We start from the raw sequence: 26,664 nt of genomic DNA, 5'->3' as shown, positions 1-26,664 counted from the left end.
CATGCTGATCTGCCACTGTATTACTCCTCTAAAACACAAGGTCAAGAAGCAAATGTCCCATCATTTTAAGCATGACATTCTGTACTGGGAAGAACAGATCCAACGAGCCCTTGCACAAAATTTCAGGAGAGGAAAGGCAGACTGGGAAGCATGTTTCAAAAAGCGAGGAATTCTGCTGTGAGACGTTTGAAGAAGTTCGTGCTAGGGAAGGCCCCTGTTGTGGCTGGATTTATAGCAATCTTTAAAACTGAGGGAGATAGCTGGTACCAGAGACATGTTTCAGGTAGGGGCTGGAGTTGGTTCTTTGGTTTGGGCTGGTAAAAATGAAGAGTAGTTAACCGGGGTACAGGCCAATCCCCCGAGGATAAGTGGAGATCGCAAGATTGGGGTGCGGGTGGAGGGTCATTGAGGGCGGCTCCGTGCCAAGTGAAGATGGTCTGTGAAAGGTGTGGCCTATGCCCCCACTGCTACTGCAGATTTAGCAGCGTGAATCTTTCTGGATTCACTATGCTGTGCATTATTTTGCGGTCTTGTGGTTGGGTCCAGAATCTTAGTCTTTTCTTTGTTTTTGTTTTTTTTCCGTAGCTCAGGTGGGCCTTTAGTGTATTTTCGGTGACGTTAGCACGCTTCCTGCGGAAGCTCCCACTCTTGGGCGCCATCTTCAGATTTTTTTTTCCCGCGGTTGGGTCTGGATCGTTCCCGGAAGGGCTCCAGACTTTTTGGGAGAAAGAAGAAAAATAGGCATTTTTGGGCGAAAAGATATTGGGAAAGACTACAGGAGACTACATCATCGAAGAGGACGACGAAGGAAAAGAAGAACTTCAAGAACTTCGACGTCCATCGGGAAATGCACGCTCAGGGGGCCCCCTGAACACATGAGATGGACAACACTCCTTTCAAATTCTGCTGTAACTGCCACCACAAATTCGCGCAGAAGGACCAGCACCCAGTTTGCAACCTTTGCCTTCCGGTCGACCACTAGAGCAAGGACTGCAACGCCAGCTCCGCCTTCATGCCAAGACTCTTCAAGTTAGATTGAGACAGAGGGTAGCGAACGCCAACATGCAGGGCAGGGCCAGCCACCGTCCCTTCGACACCTGGGGCTATCATCAGACAAAGAGGACAACGCCGAAGACGGCTACACGGTCGTAGAGACCGATAATACGAAGACTCCGAAGAAGGTAGGAGACTCTACTGCCCCTAGACCCCCGAGAGACCCTGAGTCTCAAAAACGAGGGTAAACCCTTGAAAGCGCCGACGCCGAAGTCTTCGGAGTCCGCGGCTACTCCCAGGCGCAGCGGATCCTCTGAGAAGGACTCCCCGGCGCCGAGAGCTGGAGAACAGGAGCGTTTGACGCCGAGGGAAAAAGACCCGAAGAGCACTTCGGCGCCGGCAAAGGACCCGAAAGTCAGCTCGGCACCGAAACTTTCAGCGCCAACCTGTCTGCCGAAAAGACCGGCCGAACCATTCAACGCAAACCAAGCTGCCGAAAGGAAGAAAAAGAAGAGACGGCTCGAGGCCGAGATGGAGAACATCCTGCAGCGAAATAAAGAATTAGACGCCAGGATGAATGACTTCATGATTCCAACAAAACCTAAGACACAGGTGGTCGAGATAAATGAGGAGGAGGACTACGACGTTGAAGTACAGTCAGAGAGCGTCGAGGCCTTCGACGAACCAGAAGAAGAGAAGGCCTCCTACTAAGACTATGAAGGGAACGACGACCGCAGGACGCTCCTCGGGTCTGCATCCTCGGAGACTCAGGAAATAATTTAGTAAGACGTCGACACAGAGCCCGGAAGAAAGCGTCGACATGTATCCTTCGAGGCCCTCGCCGCCTGATGACATTGGGATTTACAACAGTCATCAGAAATGCAGCTGCAGTTTTCAAGGTAAAACGGGACGAAGAGCAGCAGAAGGCAGACTTCCTTCTAGAGACGTTGCTCCCCACACAAACCAGGAGCCAGTACCTGCCGTGCTCGAAAGAGTCATGGCACAGGGGAATGAGGCTTTCAAGGAGCCTGCAATCTGCAAAGCAGTCACTCCCAGGACGGAGAAAAAGTATAAACATTCCTCAAGATCCCACCCTACATTCAGGGCTTGGTCTCGGCAGACTCCATCATCGCGGCCACGGCAAGGAAGAGGGCCAATGTGCCTACTACTTCAGGTCCACCTCCAGACAAAGAAAGCAGGAGAATGGACCTTGTGGGGAGAAGAATTGAACGGAATGCCGCAATGCACTGGCGCATGGCAAATTCCAATGCACTGCTCAACAGGCACCAGTACCAGATCCTGGAAGAGCTGGGCCAGTTAATAAAGAACGTGCCTCAGGAATTCAGACAAAGAGCTAAAAACCTTGTTGAATAGGGGATGAATGTGGCAAATTTGTGCCTCAAAACTGTCCTGGACGGAGCAGACACCTCCAGCAAACTCATGATGATGGGCATCACGGAAAGGAGACAAGCCTGGCTCAAGATTTCAGGCTTCAAGCCAGCAGTGCACCACAGCATCCTGAACACCCCATTCAACGGAGAGACGTTGTTCGATGCCCCTGTAGATGAGCAGCTCAGCCCACTGAAGAAGGATAACGAGACTGCAAGATCCATGGGGGCATTGCAGTTCAGAGGTACTAAAAGAGGCAGCCCATCACGAAGACCTAACAGGAGGGGAGGAAACCAGCCAGGAACATCGCACCAGGCGTTCCATCAAGCCCACCAGGCAGACACCCAGACACAGCAAGGGCAACAAAAGCAGTCCTGGCAGTACCAGCAAAGAGGCCAGTCCTTTCGCAGGAGAGGGAATGGACGTGGACAGAATAGGAGAGGGGGACAACAACCCCCCTCTAAGTGACTTAATCAAACTCAATGTGCCCACCCAAGCAAAACCTCCCAGGGTGGAGCACAAGCACAACGGACAGGAGTTACACAAATCAAACACCTGCGAGCATTTAAGACCAGTGGGAGGAAGACTAAAGCCCTTCTTCCAGGAGTGGGAGAGAATAACTTCAGACAAATGGGTACTCCACATCATACAGTTCGGGTACTGCATTGAGTTGGAAGGGAAACCCACCAGCAGAAAGCCGAAAAGAAGGGCGCTAGCAAGGAAAGAGCTAGAGCTCCTTCAAGAGGAAGCAAAAGAGCTCCTGCAAAAGCAGGCCATAGAACCAGTGCCTTACAGAGAAAGGAACAAGGGTGTGTACTCAACATACTTCCTGGTACCAAAGGTAGACGAAACGATGAGACCCATCCTGGACCTAAGATTCTTAAACAAATTCATAAAAACGCAAAAGTTCAAAATGACCTCTCTACAAGAGGTACTTCCTCAATTGCAAGGCGGGGACTTCATGGTCACCATAAACCTCAAGAATGCCTACCTGCACATCCCAATGAACAGGGGGCACAAGCATCTGCTCAGATTCATCATCGGAGAAGACCACTACCAGTTCATAACCCAGGCGTTCGGCCTCAAATCGGCACCATGGGTCTTCACAAAGTGCCTCGTAACAGTCTCAGCACACCTACGAAGGGAGGGAATACACGTATACACTAACCGAGACGACTGGCTAATAAAAGCCAGCTCATACAGAACGTGCAAGCAGCACGCACCGAGAGTGACTAGCACACTGATGAACCTGGGATTCTTCATCCACTGGGGGAAATCCTCAATGGAACCAGAACAAATAAAAATCTTCCTGGGAGCACAGATCGACACCTTACAAAGCAAGGTGTTCCTGAGCGAGAAGAGAACGGTAGCACTGGTGAAGGAGACGCAGCTCTACCATAAGGGGCAAGTGAGGACAGCGAGCAAAATCATGGGCATGATGGCATCATGCATACACCTAGTGCCAAATGTACGCCTACACATGAGACCCTTACAGGAATGGCTACAGGAGCGATGGTCACAAGCTACAGGTCGTTGGGAGGATCTAGTGATTGTGACGCGCTCAGTGCAGAAAGATGGCATGGTGGAACGTGGGGAACATAACAAGGGGGAAGCCTCTGACGCCACCAACGCCAACAGTGACCATCACCACAGACGCATCCCAGAAAGGATGGGGAGCTCACATGGAGAAACTCAGGGAGGGGTCTGTGGACACCAGCAGATGCGGTCAGACACATCAATTACCTGGAGTTTAAGACAGTTTTCCTCGCTATAAAAGCATTCCAGACACAGCTGTACAACCTGAGAGTGTTGATCCAGACAGACAACACAACAGCGATGTTCTACATCAACAAGCAGGGGGGGACACAATCAGCCCCGCTTTCGAAGCTAGCGCAGGAGATATGGAGATGGGCCATCCCACTAAAGATAGACCTACTAGCCATACATCTACCAGGAAAGGACAATGTAGAAGCAGATTGGCTCAGCAGACAGACATCGGCATCCCACGAGTGGGAGCTCAATTCACAAGAAACAAGGAGGCTGTTCGACAGGTGGGGGACACCATCGGTGGACCCATTTGCAACATGCCAAAATGCAAAATGCCGAAACTTCGCATCCAGGCTGCCCGGGGAGGGGTCCCTGGGGAATGCCCTATGGATCGATTGGTCGAGGACATTTGCTTATGCTTTCCCCCGATACCGCTGATGCACAGGGTACTGAGCAAGTGCAGAACGAGCAACATGACCCTGATACTGGTCGCACCGCAGTGGGCCAGGCAGACATGGTACACACAGATCATGGAGATTGCACAGAGTGCACCCCACAGATTCGTGAGAAGGAAAGACCTACTCTCCATGCAGAAAGGAGAGGTGCTGCACCCAGAGCCAGAGAGCCTGAGCCTAGTAGCGTGGCTCCTGAGGACATGGAGTTTGCGCATCTGAAACTGCCAGAAAGCACCCTGAGGGTACTTCGGGAGGCACGAAGGCCCAGCACATGATAGTGCTACGTATCAAAATGGAAGAGATTTACACTGTGGTGCAGGAGGGAAAAGCTACACAAAAAGATGCAGAATGACTCAACGGTGCTAAAATACCCCACACACCTGCTCGGCAAAAACCTAAGCTCATCCTCATTAAGAGTTCAGTTGGCAGCGATAGTCGCTTACACAAGAGGAGAAACGTGCAAGAATTTCTTCACATCACAGGTTAAGAGATTCCTGGAGGGAGCAAAGAGGATCGCACCACCAAAGAGGGTGCCGCCACCTGCATGGAACCTTAACCTAGTCCTAACGGAACTCATGAAAGAACCTTTCGAACCAATTTACAAGGCCTCCCTAGAAATGCTGACCATGAAAACATCCTTTCTGGTAGCAATCCCCTCACTGCGCAGGGTGAGCGAGCTACAGGCGCTAACGCTACAAGAACCCTACATCCAGATACAGATAGGGTGGTGATGAGAACGGACCCACACTTCATGCCAAAGGTGATGTCAAGATTCCACATGAACCAGACAATACAAATACCAAGTTTCTTCCAGAAACCGGCCACAAGCGCTGAACGGGCCCTGCACACCCTAGACACCAGACGGGCAGACATGCACTACATTGAGAGAACGAAGGAACACAGGAAAACAAAGCAGTTCTTTGTGTCCTTCGCGAAGTTTCATGGGGAAACCAGTAACTAAAGGAACAATTGCGCGATGGATCGCCCAAAAAATACATGTCTACCACAAGCGGGCAGGACAGGAACTAGCAGTGGAGACACGTACCCACTCTACCAGGAAAAAGGGAGCTACAATAGCCTTCTTAACTAACACACCCATTCAGGACATATGCCTGCCGGCAACATGGGCTTCGATGCACACGTTCACGAAGCACTACTGTGTAGATATACAGATGAACAAGGAAGCATACGACAGAAGGTGCTTCAACACATATTTAATAACCAACACTCATCTTCCACCCAGCCGCCAGAAACATGAGAAACCGCTACAAAGTCTATGCACAGCATAGTGAATCCAGAAAGATTCACGCTGCAAAACGAATAGTTTCTTACCTGTCGTGTAGTTTTGCAGCTTGAAGATCTTTCTGGATTCACTAGCGAACCCACCCACCTCCGCCAGAAAGATGAGGCTGGAGAGAAAAGGGGGGTTGAAACAGAGACAATACTTGGAAAAGAAACCTTAGAGGTTAAAGCGGTGAATAACTTAGTTGAACATTGGCATAACTTCGGTAACAGAACGAACACGAGAAAAAAGAATCCGAAGATGGCGCCCAAGAGTGGGAGCTTCCACAGGAAGCGTGCTGACGTCACCGGAAATACACCAAAGGTGGGACGTCAACGTCCACCTGGGCTATGAAAAATAAAACAAAAAACAAAGAAAAGACTACGATTCCGCACCCAACCACAAGATCGCGGAATAATGCACAGCCTAGTGAATCAAGAAAGATCTTCAAGCTGCAAAACTACACCGACCGGTAAGAAACTATTAGTTAAGGGTGATCCTAGCACTGGTAATGTGTCTGCTCCACAGCTGCATCCCTGGAAGTCCCTTAACTACAGCCTCTTCTCTCTGCTCAGTGGCAGGGCCAGAGCAGCAGTGCTTAATTTGTACCGGTGCTTAGCACCAGAACTTAATTAGCAGGGCCGGGTCTACACACGCTGGTGCACATAATTGATGTACAGTAATTTCCATGCTTAGCTATTGCTACGGGACTTGGCAGTGGCACAGCGTTACTGTTAAACTCAAGTGTTCAACAAATACTCGTCCGGTGACACTGTCTGCCAATATGACTTCCTTCACTTCTTAGAGACACCCTACTCCTTCTCAAGGGCTGAGGTTATAATCCCCTGCTCCACGAAATACCCTACATGCTCCCTAAGGCGCCTGCCAACCCTCTCTAGGCGGCTGAGCGCCGGGAGCTGGCGGTTCAAAGAAGTGGCCGGGGCAGACACCTGTTCAGAGAGAAATAGAGGCACGCAAGGAAGGTGCAGGGTCTCGGGGAATGGAAGGAATGGAAGAACCATGTGGGAGGGAAAGGGTCGACATCTGCGCCCTCCTCTTGACACAGGAACATCTGGACCAAGAAGCACGCAGTTTTTTTTTTTTAAACAGAAAGGCACTTCATGAGAATTCATAGTCGCACATGCATGCAAATATTAACCTGGACACGCTTAACACACTCATCCAGGCAGACACACAGATACATAGATGTTCACACCCAGACACACATACTTCCATACACAGTCCTAAAAACTCCCACCCAAATCTAAATACTTGCCAACAGACAAAGACACAACAGGCAGACACGCACTCAAAGACACATAGATGGAACCACGCACACTTACATACATTGGAGCCAAAGACAAGTAGGTGTACCTCCGACAAAGATGTGAGCAACTGCACTTCAAATTTGACAAATTAAGCACTGCAGGGCGGCTGCCTCAGTGTCTATCCTGTCCCACGCTGCCGGTTCTCCTCTGGTGGCTGCCCCTTTCTCCCTCCCCAGCGTCAGCCCCTCCCTGAAGCCGCCCTGACAGGGAGGCACACCTATCACCGTTCACAGGCTGCTCTCTGCCAAGCCCGTCTGGTCTGTAATTCCTGGAGCTGTCTCTCTCTCTGCACCCGGCTCTGACCCTTGGATAATTTTCTTCCAGGCCTTCCCTCTGAGCAGCCTGCCCACTGATCCAATCATAGCTACTGTCAGCCTGTCTCTGCCCCCGTGGCCAGCCTCTTTCTCCCGCAGCCCTAGGCAGACAGTCTCTTCTTCCTCCCACCATCCTAAGTACACCAGACAGCGTCTGTCCTCTAGGCAGCCTCAGACCTGGTCTTCTCTCGGGGTCTGTCTCTGAGCCCCCTACCCCGCCACTGTCTTCCAGTGCACTGCGGGCTTGTCTGCTGCCTCCGGGCCCCTCTCACTGGCCTGGTCTTTGTCTCCAGCCCCTCTCCACTCTTGGGGCCCTGTGCCCGTCCATCGGCTCCAGCGCACACTGGCCTCTACCTGCCAGCAGCTGCAGAGACAGTGCAGTTCTCTGCCTATCTGTGTCAGCCCTGTAGCTCCACTTCTGGGGCAGCGGCATCGCGCTTTCAGATCACAGAGCCAGGGAGCTGGAGGGCAGAGACCCGTGTTGCTAGGTTAGACCTTTGGAGATGTAGCAGGTAACCTATAATGTGTTGTATGGACACATCTAAAAGATTGACGTTATTGTTGCAGTATATAATAAATCGTTTCCACTTGGCTGCATAGCAAGCTCTAGTGGTGGGGCGTCTAGCTTCTTTGATAACATTCATGCAATCGGGGGGGAGGTGAAGGTAACCAAACTCTAGGACTTCAGGAGCCAGATCGCTAGGTTGAGCTGTGCCGGATCTAGGTGTCTGATCTCTCCATGGCTCTGAGTTAAGAGGTGTGGAGAGAGGTGTAGTTTTTGGTGCAGGACTACAAATAGTTCCAGTAATCTGGTGTACCACGGTCGCCTAGCCCATGTTGGAGCAACTAGGATGAGTGAGTGAGTGTTGCTGCAGTTTGCGGACCACCAGTGGAATGAGTGGGGCCCGGATATTTGCACTTTGTTGTTGTCCTGGAAAACTCTTTGGAAGTCACGAGATAGGCGACTCCTCCTTTGGACCATAGTGCGCATGGGCATCAGCTCCATATTTAGATTGTTTTGTTCCACCATCGGGCTTGGAGGTGTTTCTCGCGCTCCAGTTCGGAACCGTTACCGATTCTACTTTCGATGCGCTATCCTTCACCCTTTCTATGGTATTATTTTCGATCGCGAATCAGTTGTCTCGCATCTCTCCAATTCTGATCGTCGACGAGGGCCTTCAGGCCTACTTGGCAGTTCGGGCTGGACTGTTCCCATGAGGCACAGGGTCAGACTGATTTGCATATGGCCATGTCTGAACTGGGGTGGTGGAGTGAGCTAAAGAATGATGAATTAAGCCCAGATCAGTTGACTGGGTGTCAGTGTTTGATTTGCTCAAGCGCTCCGTCCATCGTCCCCATTGGTATTGCTTTGTTCGCCCTAAGTTGGCAGGGTATGCCCATACGTGGGTCCCTTGATCACTTTGCCCCTGGATTCAAGATAGCTTGGCTGATGAGGATTATGAACCCTAAACCAGTCCTAGGATGCTAGTTTCCGGTCCAGGGAAGACATGACTTGGCAGTTTGGGCTGGATTGGGTCAACAGCAGATACCTACCTTAGCCAGATCACAGTGGTGACGGAAGCATCCCTTCTGGGATAGGGTGGCCACATGGAAGAGGAGATCAGAGGCCTTTGGGCGATCCGTCTTACTCTAAGGGCATTCCTTCCCTCTGTTTGGGAAGAGTAGTGCAGGTGTTCACGCACAACACCACTGCCATGTGGTACTGCAACAAACAGGGCGGGTGGGGTCGTGGACCCTATGTCAGGAGTCCCTGAGCCTCTGGACATGGTTGGAACATCAGGGCATATCCCATGTGGTTCAACACCTGGCAGGTTCTCTGAACGCCAGATCTGGCAAACTTAGCCGATGCATGATGGGTCACGAATGGCGTCTTTACTCTGAGGTGGTGCAAGGTCTCTATCTAATGGACTACTAGCCGCAGATTCCATCACGTTGAATTATCCCCGGGCGTGAGACTGGATTTTTTGCCACAGCATCCCTGCACGCCGGGGGTTGGGCGACACCATGCGACTCCGCCCAGGCATCGTCCGCGTACGTGATGTCGGCGAGGTCACATAAGCCCCACCCCGGAGCGCCCACATCAGTTTTTTCCTTTTCCGCGTGCAACGCCGATCTGGTCTTTGCTTGGGCCTGTTTCGGGCCCTTTTTTGTTCGTCCATCATAGCGACTATTTTTGGTGGAACAGTGTGCGAATGCCTTCGGGCTTCAAAGCTTGCACGTCGTGTGGGCGTCTAATGTCTGCGACGGACCCTTGTATGTGGTGTTTAGGGTAAGATCACGGCACCACTGATTGTGAGGCGTGGCAACAGCTGAAGCCGAAATCGCTGCGGGAGTGCAGGATGAAACTACTCTCAGCGCATCTCTCCAGGTCGGCTTCATCCCCTCGATCTTCCTCGGCAGACTGCTTCAGAAGCGGCCGTTGTCTTCGTCCTCACCCATCTCCGATGGCTCAAGAGCCTCGCTCCCCAGTGGGTAAGTGTTGCAGTTTATCCCCTGGGGCCGGTGTTCGGCCTGCTGTGGGCGTGGGCTCTCCGTGGGTGATACGGCCCGCTTGTCGTCCTCCTATCCACCGTTTCCCGGTGAGGGGGCGTCGAGAGTCCAGATGGAGACCTATGCGGCGGCTTTACAGGCCTCGCTGGCGTCTCCTCCTTCCCCTCCTGGGGTGTCAGCGGATCCCTTACCTTGTGCGGGGCCATGCCGCCGACGGCTTTAGCCCTGGCGTCGACTTCCTCAGAACCAGGCTTGGACTATGGTGCTGTTTGAGTGCGGCTCCTCAGGGGTCCCTCCTTCGGACCATGGCGCCTCTGCCTCGCTGCAAACTCCTGCGGGAGTCCCTGTGTTGTCGCCGTGGTTCGGGTCGCCTCCCCGAGCTCCACTCTGCCCTCTGGCCAGGCGGAGGCCTTGTCTACGGCTGAGCTGACGTCGCCACAGCGCTGGCACCTGCTGGTCCGGGCGGCGCCACAGGGGTCGGTGGGCCCTCCTCGTCCTGGCGGAGGGCTTAGTGTCACTCCCCTGGTCCCTCTTGTTCCTCCACACAGGCAGCTGCCTCGGCGGTGGTAGTTTGAGTCGTTCCGGCGGCGCCCCTTCGGCTTCACTCCGGTCCCCGGCGCGGTGTGACTTGGAGGAGCCCTATCCAGCGTCTCCCTTGGCGCCGGATGGTGTCAAAGGCTAATAAGACCTTGGGGGGGGTAAACCTAAGGCTCATTCCACCAGGGGCAAAGCTGCCACGACTGCTTTGCTACGTAATGTTCCAATTGCAGAAATATGCAAGACGGCCACTTGGAAGTCGGTCTATACCTTTGCTAAGCATTACTGTCTGGACACTGATGCCAGGACAGACGCTCAGGTTGGGCAGGCTTCGCTGCGACATCTGTTCGCACAGCAGTGGTGTTATGTCTTTTTCTCCACCGCCGCTTTGGTGTGGGGATGGGCTTGCCATTCTATTCACTAGATTATGACTATACACAGAGATCCCCTACTACAGAAGGAGTAGTTTCTGTCCTGTAACTCCAGTTCTGTAGTAGGAGGTATCTGTGTTTTAGTCTTAAGCCCCCGCCCTCCTCCCCGGTGGAGTAAGATATTCATGTAAGGAATGCTACAGGTCTGGCGTGTTACGCCTTCAAAAAGAACTGAAAGTAAAAGGGACCTGCTGTGCATTCTGGGATACTGAGAGTTCTGGAAAGTTTTCTTAAAGGCACAGTATCCTATTTGAGCCACATAATGGCAGCCTATGGGGCTTGTCTGTCCATACCTTCCTCTCCATCATTCCAGAGGCTTTTGCTGGTAGATGCAAGTTTTCTCTGTGAGGCAACTGGGCAAGCTGTGCTGTTTGTGTGGTTATTTTGGTGGAATTTGTAGTTGAAGTACTGGACAGTGTAGCCTGTGGATATAGGCTGCATTATCTGTCTTTAAATTCTCTCTGCAGTTCAGCATTTTTTGACAATTTAAGAGATTATTTTTGATTGCTCCTGGGTCCACGCACATGGGCGGGACTATTCACTAGATTATGACTATAACAGAGATACCCCTACTACAGAACTGGAGTTACAGGACAGAAACTACTCCCTGATGTTAATCAAGTTTGTGCATGTGTTCCCATGCACTGTTTGCAAGAGCAGATGCTCTGGGGGTGTGGACAGCTGGCATCGTGATCAGTAGTTCGCTTTCTAGTCATTGCCTTTTTCAACCAGTGGCATTGTGCACGATCAACAGAAGCGGAAGAAAGCCAGAGCATTTCTAGGTGTGTTGTAAACTTTAAAAATGTACGCAATCCCAGGCCATGCCAGATCCTTTTATATTTAAAAAATGATTAATTACTTTATTGTTAAGGTGCTGGTGGATTTATTTATGAGTCTGAACAATAAACTGCATGGTGTTAAATGACCAACTGCAGGGTCCGAACCTAGATAACAGGCCATATTACTTATCGTATACAGCCTTTTAAATATGACATTTTCTTGTACTTTTTAACTGCCTCTCCACAAAACTCTAGCAACACAATGACAGGAGGGAGGGTGTGCGAGCGGGGAGGAAGCAGATGGCCAGAGATGGCCAACTAAAAGTGCTGGTGTGTATACAGCATGCCCCGCAGAGCATCGCCGGTGCTAACCAGTCTCGACCTAAAAAAAAAAAAATCAAATGTTCTTAACTGTCTTTGTAAAGGATTCGTTTTCATTATATTATCATATTACCTTAGGACCCCCTGCAGAGGCTGATGATGAATCGCAGAACATTACTATCTATGTGCAGGGTTTGCCTGACACTGTGACTGTAGAGGAAATGGCAGAGTTCTTCAAACATTCGGGACCAGTCAAGGTAAGGGCATGATGGTAGCCTCAAATATGGGTCTAGAAAGTCTTTTTTAATGGTGCACTATATTTCTCTTTGACATTTATTCTATATTCCATATTCCATTTACTGTTGGTCTTTGCAGTTTTCTACCACAAGGTTAATTTCCTATACCTTCATGTTTTTTTCAATTTGTAAAGTCTTAGCCAATATTTCTGTCAATCAGACTGAGCGAGAAAATTGGCCTGGACACCAAAATAAGTGGTTCCCATATGGAATCTGATGCCTAGGAAAATGGCACATGTTTTAAAGTAGAGGCAGTTTTTTTCTTTTAAAGATAGGCTGTATAAGTGATTTGCAAGGTATTGACTGCATGGATTAAAGCTTGCTAAATGCAAGGTTTGTTGATATCCAGGTACTTGACAATACAAACCGGCACAGCAGACCATACAACAGGCCCCTGCATTGACCTGCCAGCCCAGCCCTTTAGGCACTCCCTGATTGCTCTATATGCCAATCTGACCCTAATTAGCACTACTAATAATCAATGGGTTTCTGCAGAAATGTCAGTTTGGTCATGCCATATGCTTGTAAGCGTAGCCTACAGTGTAATCTTCGCATTCTTGCATGTTGATAGTTATTTAAAACAGGTCATTGGATTTATACTTGCCTTGCTTTTAACTTCAAGGTTATAAAGGTGTTGTCCTTGCAGTCTCACCTGTCTTTCATGTTACTAAATACTAAATTGAAATTTCTCTTGGTATCTGATAGTGCAGTGCCTCCTATTCTCCACACTGCCATACTTGGCTTGTTCTACATCAGTCCAGGCTTCTGACATTCACTTTTTTTTGATGCACTGTGAATTGTGCCACTTCAGGAGATTTGAAAATGTTTTAATTCTAGTTTAATTTTATTTTACTAAGTTAGAGATGTTTGACTTTCTGAGCTTTTTTCAACCCTGCGTATTTAAAGTTTTTTTGCTGCATCCACTGCAGTTTTCTTTATATGTATTGTTTTTTTTTAGGTAGTACCAATTCTTATGGTGTGCACAAAACTTGCTTCAGCATCTCTTTAGGGAATTAAGTGAGTTTCTTATTTCGTTCACTGCCATTTTGGGTGGTAGTCAGCCAAAACAGTCAGGTGTATCCTGCATAAAGAAACGATATTTGCCACCTACAATATAGGATTTTTCTCCTGGTCCTGGGACTGAAAGCTTCCTGTGCAGTATCTTTGTTGAATACTGACAATTGTATATTGTCTAAGGTCCTCACATTCTTGTGCCCAAAAGAATAACTTGGATTCTTCAATTTTGAGACAGAAGACTCTTCAGGAGTAGTGAAGACTTGCTGACTTAATCCAAAGGTTAAATGTCACCCCAGACCTTGGACTCTCAATCTGTGGTAATTTGGCTCCTTAAGTCTAAGAGGTTGGGCACTTGAGTTAATTGAAGAATGCATGAATATTTTAAAGGGCTTGCTATGCTCCTAAATATAAAAGGTTTGCTACTTCCTGTGCTTTATTCTGCATTAATCCAGTGGGGGTCTCCCACAGTGACCTTGTGAAATACTTACTGTACAGCCAAATGGTTCAGCTTATATTTCCATTATAACACAGCAGCTTTATTTGCTGTGCACCTATAAAATATAGAGCTATCCGTGGAAAAAAAATCATGTGATTAAGGCTTTTGTGTAATGTTTAGAGCGGATGGTCCCATTAAGGGCCATCCTACCAATTTTGGGATTTGAGTATTGTCTCAATATTATTGGGCCATCCTTAAGAGCCCTTACAAAAAATAATATAAAGGAAAGTAAAGTCAGTGTACCACAGGTTCATACTATCAGCTTCTTAGAGATGGTTGGTTCTGCCAACATTCCAAGTTTGTTTACCCAAGCTGATTTGACCTTTTCGGTTATGAAATGGAGTTGCATGCTGATCCTCTGGATCAGCCAGAATACACCTTACTCTTATTAGTTGTAAATAGGATTGTAGTAAGTTGCATTGATCTACCCAAATCGTTAAGAAGCATTTGTTGCCTATTTACCACCATGTCTAGGAAATAGAAGTCTGGAATTGTAGGCTGGAGGCTCCCAGTTTTCAGTTTTTACAGATAAATACAGGCAATGTGTTTCCTGTCTTTTTATTTTTAAAAGCGGAAAAATACAGAAAATTATGCATCTTGAAGGTGACTCCCCTTGCAGTCTCATGTTTTCCAGGACAACAGCTGAGCAGATAGGTAGCTTGGGATGTTAAACTGGTTCCGATATCCCTAGATTAATGCATGTGTTAACATGTATGTGTATTATAATGCAGATTTACCTGTGGATTTAATGTTTTGCTATATTTGGATGCTTAATTTGCTTAAATGCATCAGATTGCAAAGTATGAGTGCATGTTTATCAGTTATATAAATGTGGAATTCTAACATTTTACGACTCTATTCTCCAAGCAAAAGAAATATGGTGGCCCATGAATAAATACAGATGGAAATGTTAAATAATTAATACAACAGAGTGCCCTAGTTATAAGGGACTTGGAAATATGTTATGCTGTGCAAAGTTCACATTGAGTGGTAAGCAAACTCATAAAAGGTCAACACTTGCAGAGCTGGAATCTAGTCCTCCGTGAACACCTTTGCTAAGCTTTACTGTTGATACCTGTGCAATCTGGGTCAGATAGTCTTAAACTTGTTAATACTTCTCTTTCAATCATCCAAAACATTGGAGTGGTTTTAACTCCTTATGTGCAGTATGTGAGCTACAGCACGTCCAGCAACTGAAAACATTACTTCACTGTAACACTCGGTTTGTGGCTTGTGTTGTAGAGTGACATGCGAGCCGGCTTGCCTCCCATTTGGAACGTATTAGTTGAGGATTATTATGCAATCCTGTTAAAAGCCTTGCTTTCTGGTTTGACGAGATAAGGTCTGTGTCCTGTTGCATTGCAGTATTTGCATATCATGAAAGTAATTCAGTGCACCCTCGATTCTGAAATAAAAACTAGAAAGAAAAGCAAGTTCAGAACTCCGCACTGACAGTTTCACTCTGGAAATGACATTTGGAGCCTGTATGTCACTGCCGCTCGCGGATGTCTGTTCTTTCCACACTAGATGATGTGGGTCTGAAACTACCTTCAGTCTCTTGGAGACCCTTACCTCGATCACAGAATTGGAAACCGTGTGGAAGCATGTCACCTCACAAAGTGACTTTTAAGTCCTGATAGGACTGTCTCGAACAAATGACTGTGACAGGTCTTCAATCGATTTCTGTGGTGCCTGGGTCGAGCCACAACTCTAAGGCCAGCAGTGATTGTGTGTCATTGATTCCGATAAGGGTGATGAGTTTCGCCAACCTTAAGAGGAAAATTGGTTGGAGTACCTGGAGAGGGCTAGTGACTTTGATACCTACCCTTAGTCGAGGCATCTCTCTTCCCACTGGTCCTGCTTCAGAGGAGAGTGCTCCTTAAACCATAGTAATGCGTTGGGCACCCAAAGTCCTTGACCTCTACCTCCCCACCTTGGAGGTAAAGACCAGTGTTCTTACAGAAGTCCTTCAGCCCGGACACACATGCACTGAACCCCCCTTAACTTTTATTGAGGCACTCGTGGATTATTTTTTGGTTGCTCTTGGGCTACCTCCCCCACCCTCCCAGTCAACCTCCAGATTGCACTACGCCACTGCCAGGCCCTGGGCAACCCTGCGTTTGTATCTCTAAAATCCTCTCCTGAAAGGTTGAAGATGCAGTCATCTGCAATTAAGACTAACCCCAACACATTTCCTACTACTTCCCCAAAACTGGTAGAGACGTTCAGGAAAAATATTCTTGTCCACCATTAGTGAATTCCTGCTGGGGCACTAATCCCACTCCCTTTTGGATTCAATGGCTCAAATCCTCAAAGGGATCTCAGAAGACATTTGTCCTATCCTCGCTCTGCCCATACAGAACGAATGTGACATGGCCAAGTTCACAATTTTTTGTGGCTGGGACTTGACCGATTCCATCAGGCAGGCCATTGGCACAAGTATAACCATTTGCAGCCATGCTTGACTGCTGTTCGCATGTTTACAGGTGATATGAATGTGTCCCTCATGGATATGCTAATTCGGGCTTCGCCTGTCTGGTAACCAGGCAGATTCCACACTCGAGCAGTTCAAGAATGGCAGGGCAATGAATCTCTTTCTTGGCTTGTCTGTCCCACCATGCCAATCGCATCAACGCTACCACTACTTTTCAGGTTTTGACAGTTGCCTCATACCACCATCCAACCCAACCTCCATAAGTCGCCCAGCAGTTTTGCAGTTGAGGCCATAGTGGTCATTGCCTCAGCATTCAAGGTTAATGGGCTGCCTAGTCCACTGCTCTACACACACTGAGCCCCCTCTAGGGCTGAAAAAGCAGGAATAGGGACCCCTTCTGGCACTGAATGGGTTAGGGATGGTGCATACTCAGTCTTCATTTGGTGTAGTTTCAGCAGCTTTCCAGCACTTCCGCCGTGAATGTGTAGCTGGGTGTGCTGACCTTGCTGCTCTGTAGTTTGTCAAAGTTGTCGTCCTCATAAAGATCTTCACTGCATCTTGGCCATGAGATTTTCCAAGGTGACTTATTCCTCCTAGCATAGTAGTCCGGCTCCATAGTATTCCGGCTCCACAGTAGTGAACTTGTCCTCCCTAGACCACCTGTAACCTTAAAATGTTTGTGGACACTCCTATTATAGCCCTCTCGTTTCACATTATCCAGGCCTTGTTTCTATCTGGATTTTTTTTAGTTTCTTAGCCTATAGGTCTGAGGCGTTGCATTGTAACCTGACACAATCTGCTCTTGCCAAAGTAAATGGCCTGTGCACAAGCAAAGAGATGTACTAATTTCACCCTGTGCTGGGGGAAATTGCACTAGACAAAAAGAATAGGCTGGATACCTTCTTCGTGCTACACAGTACACCGGTTTATGAGGATGTGAAGGATACATGTGCGTGTTTTTAAGTTGCAAATGGGCACCAACCAAATCAATCTCAAGACCACCCATGCAGTGTAAATCTCCCCCCCCATTCTTCCCCATGGGGGGGGGCTTGGGGGGGGGGATGAGGATGAGGGTGAAGTGCCATCATGGGGTTGAGTCATAATGCAGTCTGTGGGTCTCTAGACCGACTGGTCTAGGGTTAGACTTTGAAACGTTTTGCTTGCTGATAAAGAGAAATAGAATGTCCAAAAAGAGAATTTCTGAAAGAAAAGATTCCATACACTGTCTAAAGTCTTGAGACTGAGTGTAATGCTAATTTTGGACCATAGGTCCCACACTGCCCAAAAACAGTTTTGTGCCGCTTTTTCTGTTAATTAGGCTGCACTCCGATCTTAGGAAGTTCTCAGATATCTGAATACTTAAACTTTATAGCATTCACATTGAAGGCAAAAGGTAGCAGTAATGTTAGGTTCGAGGCATGTGGGCTGCTAAATTCATATCTTTGCATTAGATCGCCACCTAGTGTTGGGTCCGGATGATCGCACATTGTTGTCCTGGAAGAGTCTTCGAAGTATCCTGAGATGGGTGGCTCCTCCCCTGGACTACAGTGCGCATGGGCATCGGCTCCATCCCCAGATTGTTTTTTTCCGCCATTGGGTTCGGATGCGGTCTCGACGTCTCTCCGTCGGAACCGAATAAACATCATTTTTTACGGCCAAAAGGCTTTGGGTTCTTCACGTCGGTATTGTTTGCGTACGGTCTCGAGTTTCTTCCGTCTCTCGGAGCCGGAATCACCGGAGTTTCTTTCAACTCTTCGGACATCGAGGCCTTCTCATCGCGACTCGACACTAAGTTCCCAACATGGAGCGGAGTCCGTTTAAACTCTGTCCGCTCTGTGGGTCCAAATACCCACATATAGATGTACACCCGGTATGTAATAAGTGCCTTTCGCCAGACCATGACGAAGGAAGTTGCCGGGCCTGTGCGAAGTTCAGGTCGAAGAAAACTCTCACGATTCGGCGCGCGGTGCGCCTTGTGGCCAAGCAGGCGGCCCCGGATCCAGATAACATCTTCGGCGACCAAGAAGACGAGGACCAGAGCCATCATCTTCAAATCTCCCCGCCTGAGACGGAGGTCGAGGCCGATCCGGAATATGACGACGACGGAGTCGTGGGTCAGGGCCTTGAATACGTCGACGAGGTAGGGGACGACGCGATGGTTTATGGGGCCGAGGAAGATAGCTCAGGGGACGAGCTATGCCCCGAAGTTGAAGAACATCAGGAGGGGGTCGCGGGATCGCCTGTCGGCCTTACCCAAGACCCTGTAGCGCAAGCCACGGCCCCGCCTGTCGGCCCGGCCACGGACATACTTGCTGCGCCTAGGGTTTCGAAACCGAAACTGAAAGCAACGGTCTCGACTGCACCTAAAATGGCCGACCCGAAACCGAAACCGAAGGACTCGAACGTCCCTAAGAGGGCGGTCGCAACGGCAAAAACAAGTAAACCGGCGGCCTCATCGACTCCGTCGACCTCCGGTCCGCAGAAGTCGAAGAAACACGGCGATTCCACAGGGTCGAAATCGGCGCCAGAGGAGAGATCCTCTAAGAAGGGTGGCACGCACAAGACAAGCGCGCCGGCGCCGGCGAAGCCTGCTAAAGCAACAGACCCAGCACCGGCTCCAACGGGGACATCTGCGCATCGCTCCAGAGACTCGGGGTCGGCGCCGTCCATCCCTCTAAAAGACCTACGGAACGTCGCATCCGAAGGCAAGGCCACCCCGTCGGTGCCAAAGACATCGGTCACCGACGCATCTCTCGTGGCAGCTGCACTACAAAGAATTAAGGACAAGGTTTTTTCCTCGTCGACGCCAACGCCATCGACGCAGAAGGCGGCAGATGTCCCGGTCAAGCCGGCAAGCAAGCTCCTCTTCCTTCTACCGCCAAAAGTGGTGCCAAAGGCCTTTTCCTCGAAATCGACGCCAAAGAAGTCGGATTCTTCTACGGCGGGGACATCTTCGGGTCAAGTGCTCGACCCCGAAGAGGATTCGGAGTGTTTTATAGACGCGGACACGGGGAAGTTAACCCTTTATAAAAGGAAGATCACTTCGCAGCCGGTGGAATCCTACGTCATTCCCCTAAAGAAGAAGAAGTTTCCACAGGACGCCTCTGTCCTCATGGAACCTGTTCTGCCTCCTCTGGGAAGGAGCCCAACACCGTCTCCAGACCACTCTGACAGTGGGGACTATGGTGAAGATGAACAATACACGTTCCCAGTAAATGAACCTGATGCACAGCCAGATTCTTATTATGGCATTGGGGACCAAGGCAACCAAGATGTGGGGCAAGACCCACAGTCCTTCAGTACACGTGCATCCCCTACGGAGGATTCTGCAGGTTTTCATGCACTAATTGAGAGGGCAGCTGCTAATCATGATGTGGACATGCATGCTGACCCAGTTGAGGAAGACTTTCTATTCGACACGTTTTCAGTTTCGGAAAGAAATGTAAAGACACTGCCTATGCTCAAAGGGGTCCTCAAGCATGCTGCGGACATCTTTAAAGAGCCTACCAGGGCGAGGGTGGTCAACCCACGTATTGAAAAAAAGTACAGACCAGCGCCTGCAGACCCTGCATACATTCGAGGACAGTTGCCGCTTGACTCCTTGGTGGTAGCAAACGCACGCAAGAGGGCCAACTCCCAAACAACGGGTGAAGCTCCTCCCCCGGATAAGGAGTCCAAAGTGCTAGAGGCAGGAGGCAAAAGAGTGGCTGCACAGGCTGCCAATTTCTGGCGTATTGCAAATACACAGGCACTACTGGCACGTTATGATCGATCACATTACGACACACTAGAGCAGATTGTAGAACACCTGCCTCCGCAGTTTCAAGAAGGCACCAAAATGATTATACAAGAGGGACAACTGATCTCCAACGCGGCCATAAAGTGCGCACTTGATGTCGCGGACACAGCCGCTAGGGCCGTTAACACCAGTGTCATGCTCAGAAGACAGGCTTGGCTCCGCATATCGGGGTTCAAACCTGACATTCAAACAACCATACTTAATCAACCAGTCAATCCGGATAGACTGTTTGGTCCAGATGTTGACACCACCCTGGAAAAGATTAAAAAGGACACAAACTGCTAAATCAATGGGGGCCCTACAATCTCAGCAGTTTCGGGGCAATAATTTTCGTCGCTCAGGTGCCCGTGGAGTCACCAGAGGACAGATGGGTCAACAGTCACAGTTCCCTAGAGGTGGAGCACAGTCCTCGTACCCCAAACAAAACAAGAGGGGCTACAGGGGAAACAGCAACAAAGGACGTGGCAAAGGAGGCAACAATTCACGCTCCTCTGCCCCAAGCAACCAGTGACTCTCTGTCACTGCCCCCCGACCATTTAACACCTGTCGGGGGGAGAATACAACAGTTCCTGCCCGTCTGGACCAACATCACCACAGACAGGTGGGTGCGACAGCTTATCCAGTACGGTTATTGTCTAGAGTTAAAGTCCACTCCACCCAACATTCCACCAAGGCAAAGGCCTATGTCCGCAGAGCACTTGCACTTATTGCAGCAGGAAGTGTTGGTGATGCTGCAAAAAGGGGCAATCGAGCTCGTGCCAGTGGGGGAGGAAGGCACAGGGGTTTATTCTCTGTACTTCCTCATTCCAAAAAAGGATGGATCTCTACGGCCAATTCTGGATCTCCGTCCCCTCAATCTGTACATACTGTCAGAGCATTTCCACATGCTCACACTGCAACAGATTCTTCCTATGTTAAACAAAGGAGACTTCTTAGCAACCTTGGATCTCAAGGATGCTTATTTCCACATTCCGTTACATCCGTCCCACAGAAAGTACCTCAGGTTCACTATCCAGGGCACGCATTATCAGTTCAAAGTCCTACCCTTCGGAGTCACAACTGCCCCAAGGGTCTTTACCAAGTGTCTGGCGACTGTAGCAGCGCACCTCAGGAGGCAGAACATCCATGTCTACCCCTACCTCGACGACTGGCTCGTTCAAGCCAGATCGGAACAGCAGTGCGCCGCGGACATGTCGACTACCATTCACCTCCTTCACGACCTGGGTTTCTCGTTGAATTACCCGAAGTCACACCTTCAGCCGGCACACGTCCGGCAGTTTCTGGGTGCGACAATCAACACCCTGACGGCCTCGGCACAACCAAACCAGGTCAGGATAGACGGCATGCAGTCCTTAATCCAGAAGTTCAGACCGGGACACTCGCTTCCAGCAAGAGTGTTCATGCAGTTGATAGGCATGATGGCCTCCTGCATCTTCATAGTCCCTCACGCACGGTTGCATATGCGCCCGCTCCAGGAGTGCTTAGCAAATCAGTGGACACAGGCTCAGGGACAATTAACAGACCTAGTGTTGGTTACCAGTCGGGCATACAACTCTCTGCATTGGTGGACTCCACACAACCTTTGCAAGGGCCGACTGTTCCAGGAGCCAGTGCCACAGGTTATCCTGACAACGGACGCATCTCTCCAGGGATGGGGAGCACACCTGCTCACTTACACAGTGCAGGGACTATGGACGACGCAGCAACAGAAGATGCACATCAACTATCTAGAACTGATGGCGATCTTCATGGCACTCAAGTCCTTCATTGTACATCTGTGCAACAAAGTGGTGTTAGTCCGGACGGACAACATGACCGCGATGTACTACATCCAAAAACAGGGGGGCACCCACTCACCACAGCTGTCTCACCTGGCTCAGAGCATGTGGAAGTGGGCCATTCAGAGGAACATCTTCCTCATGGCAGAACACCTCCCGGGGAAGGACAATCAGATGGCGGATCTGCTCAGCAGACACAGTCATCAAATGCACGAGTGGGAGATACATCCATCGGTACTCCAGCCGTACTTCCAAAGGTGGGGGCGTCCAGACATAGACCTGTTCGCCACAAGGGAGAACGCAAAATGCCAAAGCTTCGCCGCCAGGTTCCCACACCCCCAATCGCAGGGCAATGCGATATGGATGAACTGGTCAGGCAAATTTGCTTACGCTTTTCCCCCGACACCCCTGATACCACTGGTGGCGAGGAAACTACGGCAACACTCCATGACACTCATCCTAGTTGCTCCAACGTGGGCGCGCCAAGCATGGTACACCACGTTCCTCGAGCTCTCAGTGGTCCCGCATCAAAGACTGCGCCTCACGCCCAGACTTCTGACGCAGAACCATGGAGAAATTCAGCATCCAGATCCGCAACAGCTCAACCTAGCGATCTGGCTCCTGAAGTCTTAGAGTTTGGATACCTGAACCTACCTCCTGAATGCATGAACATCATCAAGGAGGCGAGGAAGCCGTCAACCAGAGCATGCTATGCCGCGAAATGGAAGCGTTTTGTCATGTACTGTGCAAACAATGACATAAACCCGCTAGATGCGTCTATCCCTAACATCATTTGCTATCTGTTACACCTTTACAAGTGCAAACTAGCGTACACTTCTATTCGGATACATCTATCCGCCATCGCAGCTTACCTTCAGAATAGGCAGCATCTCTCAGTCTTCAGGGTGCCTGCCATTAAAGCGTTTCTTGAAGGCCTGAAACGAGTCATTCCCCCAAGAACACCGCCAGCTCCCGTGTGGAACCTCAATGTGGTCCTCACCAGGCTGATGGGACCACCGTTTGAGCCAATGCACTCGTGCGAACTGCAATTCCTAACGTGGAAAGTTGCTTTCCTAATTGCCATTACGTCACTAAGACGCGTAAGTGAGTTGCAAGCACTCACGATACAAGAGCCTTTCATCCAGATTCATCCAAATAGGGTGGTACTACGTACTAACCCCAAATTCCTTCCAAAGGTGGTGTCACACTTTCATCTCAACCAAACTATCGATTTGCCTGCATTCTTCCAAAATCCACAAACAGTGGCGGAGAGGATGCTCCATACCTTAGACGTACGGAGGGCATTAATGTACTACATAGACAGGACACAACACTTTAGGAAGACAAAACAACTCTTTGTTGCCTTCTCACCACAACACAAAGGCAACCCAATTTCCAAAGCAGGAATAGCCAGATGGATTGTTAAGTGCATCCAAATCTGTTATCATAAAGCCAAGCGCACTTTAACGATACCCCCAAAGGCACACTCCACACGCAAGTTGGGGGCATCCATGGCTTTCCTTGGAAACATTCCTCTAGAGGATATTTGCAGAGCAGCCACGTGGGTTACACCACATACCTTTACAAAACACTACTGTGTTGATGTACATTCCAAACAGCAAGCGGCTGTAGGGCAGGCTGTTCTCAAGACACTTTTTCAGGTTTCTGCAGCTGGCACGGGCAACCGCCGCTGATGGAGGGACTGCTATGTATTCTATGCAAAGATATGAATTTAGCAGCCCACATGCCTCGAACTGAATATGCTACTTACCAGTATGCATCTGTTCTTGGCATGTAGGGCTGCTAACATTCATATCGCCCACCCTCCTCCCCGGTGCCTGTCGCAGCTGCAGATATACTATTGTATTCAATCATTAGCATGGACATCCTTTACACTTGCCACTCCATCCTCTGCCACAATGGCGAAAAACAATCTGGGGATGGAGCCGATGCCCATGCGCACTGTAGTCCAGGGGAGGAGCCACCCATCTCAGGATACTTCGAAGACTCTTCCAGGACAACAATGTGCGATCATCCGGACCCAACACTAGGTGGCGATCTAATGCAAAGATATGAATGTTAGCAGCCCTACATGCCAAGAACAGATGCATACTGGTAAGTAGCATATTCATTTAGGTGTGTATAAATTGCATCTCGGTTTCAGGTCCTAGGATATGCCAGATGCCTCTGCCTCGAAACCGAAATGGCAAAGGTGAACAAATGACACCCACCCAAAGAAATGAGGAGCACATCCTTCAGGTAAGAAAAAATAATCTGTTAAGTGTTCAAGATGGTTAGAGGGATTGAGGTTTAGTTGGTGGTCATACGTTTTGGAATGACCCCTATCTGTCACTGGAGTCCTTAATCCATGTGCTACTTAGGGAGAAAATGGCCGTCTTGGGTGCCAGTTCACATTAGGTGTCCCTAGGGCTTAGTAGGATTCATTTAGCTGTAGGGATTTTCTGCTGGCAGCATTTTGCAAGATTTGTAGCACACAGATTGCGCAATTGGAGTCTGGTGTTCATGGAACTGACCAGTGCTAGGGATTTTAGCCTGCACATTTATCTTAAGAGCTCTTCAAAACTGTTGAGATAATGGTTCCAACAGTTCCTGAATTAGGGTTACCTGTTGCAGCAGTGGCGGCCATCTTGTGCAGCACACTCCTGGAGTCTGAAAGACTTTCCATTCATCTTTCCAAGTATATTGACACTAAATCAGACCGAAATATGCAGGCAAAGTTTATTCATGCTTTTTAAAGGGAGAGAGCCAGTGGGCCAAACTTTATAAAGGTACAGATAAAGTGTGTACTTGACAATCTAGTATGCCATGGTTTCTCAAATCATTGGGTGTAGGAAGCTAGCTCTGTATATGGTACAACACTATGTGGTTCCATTATACAGTCCAGAGATAACCCAAAAGTGTACAGGGCTTAATTTATACCAGCAGTGCTCTATTAGAGGTATTGTGGGCGAGCAGCCGTATGCCGAAGACGGAGGAGGGTAAGAGCATTTATTGCACAATATTGACCAATAAGTGGCACATAACTCACATAGGAGATCCACACCCATTTTATAAAAAATAAGCTTTGTTTGAGTTTTATTCTAAAACCACAATCTTCACATTAAGGTCAGTATATATTGCAGAAAAAGTATCGAAGACTTTCAAAAGCCAACAGTGCAATTTTCAAAGAGTTCAGTGTTATCCTTTAGAGGAAAGTAAAAATGCAGTTATATATGAAAGTACATGACTTACAGTTCTAGTCTTTAGGACCATAGATCAGCACAGGACAAAGGTCAGGTGAGTACCAAAACTGCACCACCACAGGAGTGACCAGGGGCAGAGGTCAATCTGTGCGTGGCCCAATGAGTTTCAGTGGATACTGGGGATGCTCAAAGCAACACAGCTTGCAGATAGGAGAATCATCTTTACGGATTAGAGTTAGCACTGAGGCCCGGAGCTGCACCAAACATACACCACCAGCGGCACAGGGGCAACCCAATGCTTTTTTAGGGAGAACTTGCTTCAGACAAACAGGCAGCAGGCGTAGCACCGGAGGTTGCAGGAGGAAGACCAGTGACAGCAGAGGTAAGTAGAGATGCAGGGGCACGGTTTGTTCAGCTCACCATGGACCCAGGGTCTTCAGGTGCAGGGGTGCCTTTAGACCTGGTATTCCTCTTACTGGAGTTGGGTTGCAGTCAGGGGGAGGGTACTGGCGTCTTTGTGGAGTCCATGAGGGTCAGCCAACTCTAGACTTGAGATCGGGCTCCGGACCGGCTGACGGGGCTGGAGCCAAGTCTGTAGCAGTCTTCAGTCGTCTTCTGCACAGCGTCATGTTTATCCTTTTCCATTTTTATTTGGCACAAACCATCTTGTGGTTGGGTCCGGTCAAAAACGTAGGTCTTCTACTATTTTTGTTAGCTGTTTGTGGGCATCGACTTACCTCAATTTGTTGCTCTTTGTGATGTTGTCTAGCTTCCTCCAGAAGCTCCCACCTTTGGTCGCCATCTTCAGATTACTTTTTTCTCGCCATTGGGTCTGTATGTATGCAGGAGAATCTCCAGCATCTGGAATAAGAAAGTGACCAAAAACTTTGAGCAGAACAGGGTATTTTTCATTGAACATTGAAAATGCACATTTAGGGGCCCCCTGTAGAAGACACCATTCCAGTTTTGCAAGAACTGCCACCATAAATTTGCATAGAAAGATCAACACCGGTCTGCAACCTCTTCCTGCAGGTGGACCATCACTGCGAGGATTGTAATGCCTGCTCAGTTTTTGCAACACCATTCCATCAAGATTTGGGCCTGCCAGCGACTAGGAGAATGTTGTCGAAGGTCCAGAAGGGGATGCCATGGCTGAGGTCCAGGTCAAAGATACTGATAAAACGACCAAGACGTTAAGAGGTAAGGGACACCGCATCATTGACGCTGGTGGCCAAAACCTGTAAATGAGTCTGAAACCTCAAAGTCTGCGTCCTCAAATTATCGATTGCTCTGTGTACATTGGTTGCACTGGTTTTTGTCCGCTTGCGGGAGCAGCGGTCTTACGTCGTCAGGGCTGGCTTCGTTCCACCTTATTTCGCCAGGAAGTTCAGTCGAAAATTCTCGACATGTCCTATGACGGTGAATCGCTTTTTAGCCAGCATGTGGACGATGCACTGCAAACTATATAGAAGGACACAGACGGCTCGTGCCCTCGGCACTTTACAATTTCGCAAGCTGCCTTTTCGTGGTGCGC

At 49.1% G+C, this 26,664-nt stretch overlaps 1 protein-coding gene across 1 annotated transcript in view; it reads left to right on the top strand.

Moving 5' to 3' along the window:
• Positions 1-26,664, top strand: part of LOC147659239 (uncharacterized) — a gene marked incomplete at its 5' end in the record, with an annotated part of 178,782 nt that overhangs the window by 30,449 nt on the left and 121,669 nt on the right. The window contains one exon of the mRNA XM_086951863.1: positions 12,246-12,364. Within this exon, the coding sequence (XP_086807989.1) occupies positions 12,246-12,364 (119 nt within the window). The remainder of the gene's footprint in view (positions 1-12,245; positions 12,365-26,664) is intronic.

This window comes from Lissotriton vulgaris, unplaced genomic scaffold (assembly GCF_964263255.1).
Source record: "Lissotriton vulgaris unplaced genomic scaffold, aLisVul1.2 SCAFFOLD_3227, whole genome shotgun sequence".
In the NCBI taxonomy this organism is placed as follows: Eukaryota; Metazoa; Chordata; class Amphibia; order Caudata; family Salamandridae; genus Lissotriton; species Lissotriton vulgaris.
Note: the sequence above shows the minus strand (reverse complement) of the source record. Positions and strands in the feature narration are given on the sequence as shown.